The sequence below is a fragment of the Malurus melanocephalus genome, unplaced genomic scaffold (genome assembly GCF_030028575.1).
Source record: "Malurus melanocephalus ecotype Western Australia unplaced genomic scaffold, MMel_1.1 scaffold_983, whole genome shotgun sequence".
In the NCBI taxonomy this organism is placed as follows: Eukaryota; Metazoa; Chordata; class Aves; order Passeriformes; family Maluridae; genus Malurus; species Malurus melanocephalus.
This window is the reverse complement of record NW_026624215.1, coordinates 34,924-45,265: the sequence shown is the minus strand read 5'-3', so window position 1 is coordinate 45,265 and position 10,342 is coordinate 34,924. Positions and strand designations below refer to the sequence as shown.

Sequence of the window (10,342 nt, the reverse complement as noted above, 5' to 3'; positions counted from 1 at the left end):
AAAAAAAAGATAAAAGAATTATAGTAATCAGCAAAAAAGAAAGAAAATATATAAAAAAGGTATATTAGTGTAGTGCACTCAGTTAAAAAGAGATCAAGAATCAATCCAGTAAAAATCATCAGAGTGTTTAAAATATTAGCAGTTCTGCACTCAGTTAAAAAGGGATCAAGAATCAACCCAGTAAAAATGATCAGAATATGAATATTCTGATTTTAAAACATTAGCAGCTTTCCCTTGGCAGAAGATGAAGGCGGGGAAGCCGCCGGTTAAGAGGAATTGTTAGGAATTGGAGGAAAGGATCACTACCAGTGCTGTCCATGGAGGTAACCCAGGGAGCAGCTGTTACAGCAGGAGTTAGCAGTGAGAATTCCCAGGAATTGCCACCCATTGGGGTTTTTTTTTTGGGATCACCCCGAGCTTACAGCGCTGGCCAGCTGACTCGTGCTCAGCACGTGGTTCATCAGCAGCGACTCCTTCATGTCCGTCACCGGCTTGTGCAGCTTCTTCAGGTCTGCYTTGTACTTCACCTGAGGGGACAAATCCCATCAGGAGAGGGTTCTGCTGATCCCCCTGGGCTGGGGGGTTCCCAGAATGTGGAGGAGATGTTGGGAGAGTGGGTGGGAATCTTCCCTTCCCGGGAAAGCGAACGCACCTCRCTGGCCATGTTGTGCGCGTCCTTCAGGGTTTTGTAGATCTTGGCCTCCTTCAGGTCATACTTGGGCTTCTTGCCCATCTCTTTGGCAAAGTTCTCCTTGTATTTCACCTGAAATGAGAACAGCCAGGGTGTTAGAGGGTGTTAAAGCTGCTCTGGGGGCCTCGTTGGTTCGGCTGAAGAAGCAAAGAGACCCCATTTTGATGGGGTTGGTTTGGAGAAGAACAAAAGTGCAGGAGCTTGGACATGCCCTGGAATAAAGATTGTTTTAAAGAAAATCTACACCTGTAGCTATTGAGATTTTTCTTCCAGTGCACAGGTCACATCTCCTCATTGTAAAAATGAAAGAGCCAGAAGAATTGTGTTGCCAAAATTCTGACCCTTGGCGGTGAAGAATTTTTCATTTTTTTTTCATTTGATGGGAACTGGAACTGTCCATTGATTTAAGGTGTTTCACAATGAGATAAAAACTGGTATAATAAGAGTAAAATATAAGATAATTATATATATAAAATATAGAAATATTCTAAATATATATAACCTAATAAGAGTATATAAGAGTGGTTAAAAGAGATTTTKGGAGAAGTAAGAGCTTTAAAAACCTCAAGACATGAGAGCACTGAAGGTGTCTACATCAAATGCTTTTCTATGCATTGTTATGTACACAATACATACATTGTTATGAACACAACAGTGTTCTGACTGGATTAGAGATAAAGAGACAAACAGAACAGGGACACAGTTAATTACTAATGATCCATAATTAATTAGATKCTACAAGAGTTTTAGCAACACTTCCAAACCACATCAGCATCAGCCAGGTAAAACATATCAATGTGAGCCATCAGAACTCAGATTCCTCCAGGCTGGAGGCACAGGAATTTTCAGAATGAGAATTTTTTAAATCCAAAAGAAGAGTTGCTGGGAGATCTGTGCAAAATTAAAAGCAAGCGAGCCAGACAGACAAAATCCAACTAAAAAACTCAACTGGATAAACAAACTGGACATGAAGCTTTACAAAGTTTATGAGAAGAGATGCCCAAGAGAAAAAACCAAAAAGTTAAAGATGATGCCAATCATTGTTTGCTCTCTCACTGCTCTTCCAGCAGCTTGTTTTGTCTCAGAACAAAAATAATCTCAGCAAAGAATGTTTAAAAGACCCAAAAGCATGGAAAACCAGGATCTCATCACTGAATGGGAATAACCAGAATTTCTTCTTTTTCTGTAGAGAATTTTAACTTCTGAGAAATTCCTTGGTTTTCCTGCAGACACCGTGGTGGACATTCAAACATTGCATGCAGCAGACACAGCCAGACATGGAAAAACAAAAATCTCCCTTTTTTGTCACTTGGAAATATTTGTGTAAAACTGAAATGGCACAGACCTGTCTGCTGCCACCTCCAAATGGGYAATCCAGGCTCTGTTTTTCTGTTTTCCAAAGGTTTTGGTGTGGGAAGAAGCCTAAGTAACAATGAACCCTCAAACCAGTACAGGCTGCACTTCTCACTGGAGCTGATTCAGTCMTAGTCTGCTCTTCCACAACGAAATTCCAGCCAATAAAATAATTCAGTTAAAGTTTAAATGAAATTTTAGTAGAAGTTTCAAGAGTTACAAYAAAGTTTTGGTGACTGTTGATTGAAAATCACCAGTACCATTGTTCAGGTCGGTCATACAAGCATATTTACACATATATTTTCCTTTTTTTTTTCAGTTTCGGGCAATGACAGCTCAAATTTTAGGGGTTTTGGGTGAAAAAGGTGAGTTTTCACATTGGGTGAGTGCACTGGAAACCTCTATTAAAAAACCTGGAAACTCCAAAACCTTTATGAAGGGCAGAGTGACATTTCAAGGTTCACGTGGTGCTGCAGAATTGCAAGATAATTTTGCAAGCAAAACACAGAAGGACARTGATGGCATTAATGACAATTAATTAAAGTTCTCTTACGTGGCTACTTAGCATATTAGCTTTCTTAAAGGTTCTCATCCAGGGGGTGTCATAGGATGCAGCTCCATGGCCTCTCATGTGGTGTTTGAGGTACTCTGCCTACGAGCAGCAGCAAGAAAGCAAGGTCAGAAAGGCAAAAAAAMCAGAATTAAAACATGAAGGGGTGARAAAAACCAAGAGGGATTGAGGTCCTGGCAAAAGATTCTTTTAAAGGCATGAAGAGAAAAGGAAGTGGCTGAAAGAAATGGAGTGTCTGTTCAAAGAGTGGGGAATAAGAGCCAGGTAAAGGCTGGGTCTGGTACAGCCAATACCCAAAGAGCTGGAAAAGAACAGGGCAGACACCTCAGCTGCAGTKTTTATGTCAYARCATCRTTTTAAGAAGRTTTTCTACCTCCACTAAYGACRTTTAGTGAATCAGTAGAAAAGTTTAACAAAGCAATACCTTGTGCTGGTATTTAATTTTTACATTCCCACATTCCCTTCCATTCCCTTTGCTTTAATCTGGAAATAATTTCAATTACAACAATGAGATCACTCTAAGTTATTTTTCTGTCTCATTTCTCTCACTGCTTTGAAGCCTCACCAAGTTTTCATTTTGCCCTTACCTGGCTGGTGAGTTTGGACACTTCCTTGGCCAACTCAATGTCTGGACGTCCCAGCATGGTCACACCCAGGCCCGCTGCTCCACGCTTCTTATACTCAATCTAAGAAAAGAAATAAATAAATCATTTCAATAATTCTGCTGGATTTTGCAATGAAATTAATGCTAAATACAGAAGATTTTAAAACACTTACATTGCTGATYAATTTGGCAGCTTGAGTTGCTTTCTTAATGTCTGGTCGATCTGCTATAGGTGTGTAGTGGAGCTTGGACTTGGCATCCTTTTTGTATTCAATCTAATCCATAGGAAAAGAGAGAGGAAAAAAAATTATTTTTCTTTCATGAGGTTTATTCATGGGGAATGCACCAGCAAAGGACACAGCAATGCTGCTGAGACAATGCATGGGTTTATTTTGGAGATAAATTCACAAAGAATCTGATTATTTGCAAGTTGTCTGCAAATAAAGAAATAAATATGGGAAATTCTGTCCATGCCTGAAGGGAGGAAAGATTTCTTAGATGTGATTGGCACCAGATKACTTGAAATCCTACCATGGGATTTRAGTACAAATCCTTTATTTCAGTRCAATTTGATATTTGTCAGTATTTTTACCTTTATTTTTCAAAACACACCCAAAGATGGAGCCTGGGTGGACACTCAGAAATCCATAAAGTTGGGTTTTTCCAGCTGAATTTGCTTTATCTTATGGAAAAAACAGGCAAACTTACTGTACTCTGGTTTTTAGCAACTTCCATGGCATGTTTCACCTCGGGAGGCTCCAGCATGACAGAATAATTGGATTTCCCTTTTTCCTTCACAAATTTCTTCTTGTAGTTTGTCTGTCAAGAGCAGAAAGGGCCACAAGTGAGATTTTAATATCACACGGAGGAAATTCTACTGAAATTTGGGGAAAAGCTCATTGGAACTGCTGTAGATGAATTAAGAGGAGTCACCTCATTCCTAAAATAATCCAAAAATCTTTTTTGGAGGGGAACTCACCTCGCTGACGTTCTTGGTCACCTCCTTCACGTGGACAGTGTCCCTTGTCTCGGGCAGGGTGGTGAAGGAACCATGGGGGAGCTGCTTCTTGCTCTGCTCTTTGTATTTGTTCTGCAAGAACAGGGAACAAAAGGTCAAACCCAGAAATTCAAGTTTCATTGAAAACCTTCAAAATTTAATTCAAAGAAAATTTAAATTTCAAATTTCATTTCAAAAATCTAAATGTAAAATATAACTTTGAAAACTTACAATTTAAAATTTAATTTTTGTAAATTACAACTTAAAATTTAAATTTTAAATTTAGTTTAGGAAAAAAGGTCCAATTCAGTTCAGGAATTCAATTCAAATGGATAAATAAATGAATGTTTTACCTCGGACACCAGAGAGCTGACATTTTTAGCCAGCAGGATCTGAGGGGTGTCTGGAACAACTTGGTAGGTCCCTCGGGCTTTGTTGTGCTTCTCTTTGTATTTGATCTAGCAGGAAGGAAAAAACTCCATTTAAATAAGGTGCATTTTGTCTTTTGGCAGATTAAAAAGTAATTATTACCGTTGTGGCTGTTTGTTAATGCAAATTTTTTTGCAGAAAAACCCATATTTTAATATTTTACAAGATAAATTCAGTGTAGCCCACACATTCCTGTGGCTCTCACTTGGAATTTTATTAATATAGAATATTAACATATTGTTAGCAATTATCAAAGATACTTTGTGCTGTTAGTAAAGATTTTTTTGTGTTATTATTAATGATAATCAGTGTTTTCATTAAAGATTTTTTATGTTATTATTAAAGATATTTTGTGTAATTATTAAAGATATTTTGTACTATGCCAAATTTATACCTGCAGCTTTTTTTTGGTTGTTTTCTCCAGATATTTCTATTTTAATACCAGGAATGCAGAGATGCACCTGGGTGTAAGGTCTAGGGGTGCTCAGGCAGTGGTAACTTTAAATATTGATTTAATATTGATTATTATTGATTAATATTGATGTAATATTGATTTAATATTGATTTAATCCATGAACCAGTGGCATTTACAAGATCAAATTTCTTCACCTTTACTCAGTCTATTTGTTAATTAAATAAATCAATTCAAATAATGAAGTGAGACCRAGAACTGCTGCTCAAAGCTTTGTTGTTAATCCAATTCTGTTTCCAACAGAGAGTTATGTASTGAGTAAAGTGGTAGTAGAGATTTGGAGAGGAAGAGTGAGCTCAGCACTTACATCACTGGCCAGGATGGCATTGTTTAGGGCCAGCACTGTGTTTTTGTCATCTGTGACAGAGAGTTTGCATCCCTTGAGGAATTCCCGGTCCAGTTTGTATTCATACTGCAGGAAGAGTAAATAAAACATGAAAGAATTTTAGATCTTCTACAATTAAAAAAAAAATCTGAATGGGAGAGATGGGGAAAGGAATGAATTCAGTGTTTTCTGGTTTTCTCACATCACTCTGCTGCAGGGAGGACTTGGCTGCTTGGATGAAGTCAGGTCTGTCAGCGATCAGGTGCCAGTGRGCTTTGGCTGCTTCGTATTTCTTCTTATAATCCAGCTGTTTTCAGGAAAAACAAACCAAATGAGGGGTCATTGGCAGCTGAGGGCTTTACACACAACTCACAGATGCAAATTCTCTTTTGGAGTGTGAGAAGAGGTGAGAAAGTGCATCCACATCACACCAGGGCTTCCCTCTGGTATAATCTGCCCATTCTCCAGCTTTTGCACTGCTGGAAAAAGGAATCTGAAAAGGGCTGAAATGAGCTCCTGGCTTTGGAGAAGGGGAGAACTTCCAGATCCTTCTTACTGAGATGGGTAATGGCACCAAGAACAAAAAAATAGAGGAGAATTTCCCATAAAACTTCAGTTTTATCTACAAATCATCACCACAGGGAATCCTTGGGACAGCTGTGTCTCTGCCAGGAAAACAGAGGACACAGAAGAATGGGATGTGTGAGACACAAAGAGCTCAAGGACAACTCACCAGAGTGASAACTTTTGTATGAAATAATTTAAAATACATTTCCTTGAGCCCTTTGCATGAAATAAATTAAAATACATTTTATTCCAGTGGCGTAAGGATCAAGAGCAATGTCCAAAAAATTCAGTGGGACTGGAAATTATTTATTGTGGCTCCCACTGCCAGTTCCCACCACTCTCCTGGATGAAATTAAAAGGTGAACAGGACAGAACTCACRTTGCTGTTCAGTTTGTAGGCGTGCCTGGGAGTTTTGATGTGAACGGAATCTGCCACGACGTTGCAGCGAGATTTACTCCTCTCATACATTTCTTTGTATTTCAGCTGAACAAAGATGGAAAAATGGTTACAAAGATAATATCAGCATCAAYGAGGAAATCATCAGAATATGAAAAACTGAATTAAATTTGCTCCTGTCAAGATAAAATCCTGTCAAGATAAAAGTGTCCTTCAATTCACTTCAAATCTCTCTCAGTGGTGCACTTTAGTATCTGGATAAAAAAAGCTTTTTCTTCTTTAAATTTATTAATTAAAAATATTTTAATTTTTATTAAAATTTATTCATTACGTAGAAATTTATGGAAATGAATGACATTCTGGCAGCATTACACTGAGTTTCAGAAGTGTCAGTGTCCTCATTTTATTTATGGGTACCTAAGGAACTGCAATACAAAGATCAGAGAGAAAGRGTAGGAGAAGGAATTAGGACAGGAATCCTAAATCCACCATTATTCTGTCCACTCCATCTTCCTTTCTCTCTCTTTCTTACTTTTTTATCGTCCTAGAATCAAAACTTTTTTATTTGAGATCAGAATATTTACTTTACATATTCACACTATCCATAGAGGAAATCAATAAACACAGCAATGCAATAAATTGTACTCAAGCCTCAAAAAAATAAAAGTTACTAGAGGAAGAAAACCCAGAAAAAAAAACCTTTTCAAATTCATGATTTAGAGACCAGTTCCATGGCTTTTATTTCTAGAAAGAGGTAGTTTGCTCCAACAAAAAAATGTTCCAAGAGCTCCAGAATAACATTCTATAAAAAAAAAAACAAACCTTCCTGAAAAACTGGGGGTCTTGAAAAAGCATTGAATGCAGAACTGTATAAAGCATGAAAAAGCATAGAATGCAGAAATGCATACAGCATGCAAAAGCATTCAATGCATAAAATGGAGTTTTAGACGCCAATATGATCTAAGAAGGTGATGATTTTCACTGACAGTGTTACACAGGAGTAACAAACTCTAACTATCAAGTTCAAAAGTGAATTTTGTGTGGTTTTCTGCCCCAGAGGATTTACTCACATCRCTGATCCTGTCCTTGACCTTGCGCACGTGCAGCAGCATCGGCGTGTCCTGGATGGTGGTGTAGCCCTTGGGCTTGGCTTTGTTGTATTCCAGTTTGTAAATAATCTGAAGGAACAAATCAAAGGTGGGATTATCTCTTGGAATCTTTGGTGGAAATTCCCTGGGGGTGATTATCCCTCTCCAAAGGATCCCCACTTACGTCACTGATCTGTTTGTTGACCTTGGTGGTCCGTAAATATTCCGGAGTGTCCAGAACTGTGGTGTATTTGTCCTTCTTCTTCTCATAGTCCTTCTTGTACTGAACCTGGGGATGGGGAAAGGCTCAAAGTTAATCACAAAACCTCCTCCAGAGATGGGATTGTGTCCCTGGGTAAAATTGCAAAACCCTCCCACAAAGCCAAAGAAAGCTGAACATGCACCGTGAGCTGAATTTGCAAACCCCTTCCTTGCCAAAAGGCTGCCTATCTTTGTTTTATTTATTTTTATTTCAGGCTAAAATGTCCAGATTTGAGCTAAAAAAATCAGTCTGGCAGAACAGTGACTTTTAAATTTCATAATGGGAAATATCTCATTTTAAAATATTCATAATTTTCAGTCAAAAGTTGATCTTGGTGATCGTGGACATCTTCTCCAACCTTAATGATTGTGGGATCAGAATGAAAATAAAATCATTTTACACAGCAGAAGATAAAAACCTCCACCAAATGTATCACGATGCCAGGATGTTTTCAAGGTTTTTGGCAGCAGGATTTGTGCCTGGTAATGATTTTATTAAAGATCACCTTGCCCTACTCAGGATTCCAAACCTGTTTTCACACAGTTCAGGGAGAACAGGCTGTTCAACAASAATGGGAATTCATTGTAGGCAGCATAAAGGCAGCTGGAAAAGGTTAGAACATGTTTTTAAAAAAGTATTTTCATGCTCTGCCCTTTATCAGAAAATAAAACCATGCATTTGAAATGGGATTATGACAGACAAAATATGAAAAATGATGAACAAATAATCGATGATAACATGAAGTGAACTCGGGTGGACATGCAGGTCAGACACTTCTTTTTCGAATTCAAACAAAGTTACCTGCAAGGAGTTTTTAAATGAAATCGTGGAAATCCACAGGRAAAAATGGAACAAAAATGTTTTAAAGACCTCCAGTAATTTATTACTGAAGAATTTCACTATTGGCACAGGYAATAACAAAGAATTACACCCTTCTTGCTCTCATGTAATTGTTTTCTACTGTTGCATTTCCAGGGTRTAATTTAAATGCCAGTCCATGATCAGGAATGGTTTTCCCCAGGGCAGAGGGTGAGGTTACTGCCAGCAGCTGTGATTTCAGAGCAGAAATAACTGTTCTGTGTCTGACACCATTCTGGGCAGATGGGACAGAAATGTTGTCATGTCCTTGTCAGATCCATCATGTTCTTCCTSAATTAAGGAACTGTGGTTTTTAAAGTTGGCCAAGCCAAGAAATGGTGTCAGAACAGGAATTGGGTTAGGGAAATATCAGGAAGAGCCAACATCCAATATCTGAAATGTACAGAAAAATGCTTTTTTGGTGTAATTATGTGAAATACATAACAATTATTTCTAATGAAAGGAGAAAATGGGRACAAGCTCAGGCTGAGCTGAGTGATGTCCCAGTGACAGCAAATACTGTTTCAGATATTCTGTTTCATTTTATCACAGCCAGCATGAAGCACATTGGGGTGCAGTAAATATTCCAAAATCCAGGGAGCAGTAAATATTCCAAAATCCAAGCAGCTAGAGTGGCTACCTAAGGTGTCTTAGAGCAGCAGCTCTGCAGATTACCTGGCTCCACAGGTATGTGTTGTAGAGTGCTGTCAGCATGTCTGGCCTCAGAATTTCATTGCATCCGTGCTGCAGGAGCATCTTGGCAACGGATTTATAGCTTTTCTGTCCATGCAAATGGTGACCAAGGACAAGAGAGACACGTGAACAACAGAAACAATGAGACAGCTCTAGATCCCAGGCACTTGGAGAGTGGAGAGATTTAGGCCAGGTGCTGTATGTGTCCATCCACATGTGCATATAATTTATGTCTGAATCATTAGCACTGCTCAAGAGGAAAGATTAAAAAATTTGCCTGCTCTCACTTTAAGGAAATTGTGAATTTTTGGGGGGAGATGAGAGTAATTTAGAGATTAAGGCAAATATATCACTGTTGCTTTTTTTAGAAACGAGTACAAAGATTTGGAAAGAGAGGAAATAAAAAAGAAATGCWTGATTCTGCATTTTTTAAAAACCTCTCCAGTGGCTTCAGGAAGATGGGATTTCTGATGCACAACAATGGAAGTACATACAGCACAGATGTACAGAGCAGCTCTCCCAAAAAGGGTGGGCTCCTTTTTGGGTGGCAGGATGGAGATGTGTGACYGAGTGATGAAACAGGGCAGTATCCCCAGGCTGAGATACTGCAGTGTGGGATGGCTGCACACGGAGCTGCTGCTCTCTCAGCTGCTCACACTCTACCTGGCTGCTCAGGGTGCTGCCCCACTTGGCCAGGAGATTCCTGGGATCATCCACAATAACGCTGTACCTATCTTTGAGCTTCTCATAGGCAGCTTTGTATAATTTCTGCTCAGAATGGCATCATAAATGTGACAAAAGAGGGTTAAAATACAGAGAAATCATTGTTTGAACCTCTTTGTGGGATGGGATAGAAGTTCATGTCCAAAGGAGAAAAGTAAAAGAAAGAAATAAAATAAAATAGAGAAGAGAGGAGAAGAGAGGAGAAGAGAGGAGAAGAGAAGAGAAGAAGAGAGGAGAAGAGAAGAGAAGAGAAGAGAAGAGAAGAGAAGAGAAGAGAAGAGAAGAGAAGAGAAGAGAAGAGAAGAGAAGAGA

General features: G+C 38.7%; 1 protein-coding gene across 1 annotated transcript in view; it reads right to left on the bottom strand.

Annotated features, from left to right (window-relative positions):
• The window catches only part of LOC130585868 (nebulin-like), a 71,663-nt gene that overhangs the window by 26,428 nt on the left and 34,893 nt on the right, over nt 1-10,342 (bottom strand). The window contains exons 52-65 of the mRNA XM_057386535.1: nt 9,290-9,394; nt 7,679-7,783; nt 7,477-7,584; nt 6,389-6,493; nt 5,645-5,749; nt 5,425-5,529; nt 4,570-4,674; nt 4,199-4,309; nt 3,928-4,038; nt 3,393-3,494; nt 3,203-3,301; nt 2,598-2,696; nt 653-763; nt 423-527 (exon numbers count right to left, since the gene is read on the bottom strand). Of these exons, the coding sequence (XP_057242518.1) occupies nt 423-527; nt 653-763; nt 2,598-2,696; nt 3,203-3,301; nt 3,393-3,494; nt 3,928-4,038; nt 4,199-4,309; nt 4,570-4,674; nt 5,425-5,529; nt 5,645-5,749; nt 6,389-6,493; nt 7,477-7,584; nt 7,679-7,783; nt 9,290-9,394 (1,476 nt within the window). The remainder of the gene's footprint in view (nt 1-422; nt 528-652; nt 764-2,597; nt 2,697-3,202; nt 3,302-3,392; nt 3,495-3,927; nt 4,039-4,198; nt 4,310-4,569; nt 4,675-5,424; nt 5,530-5,644; nt 5,750-6,388; nt 6,494-7,476; nt 7,585-7,678; nt 7,784-9,289; nt 9,395-10,342) is intronic.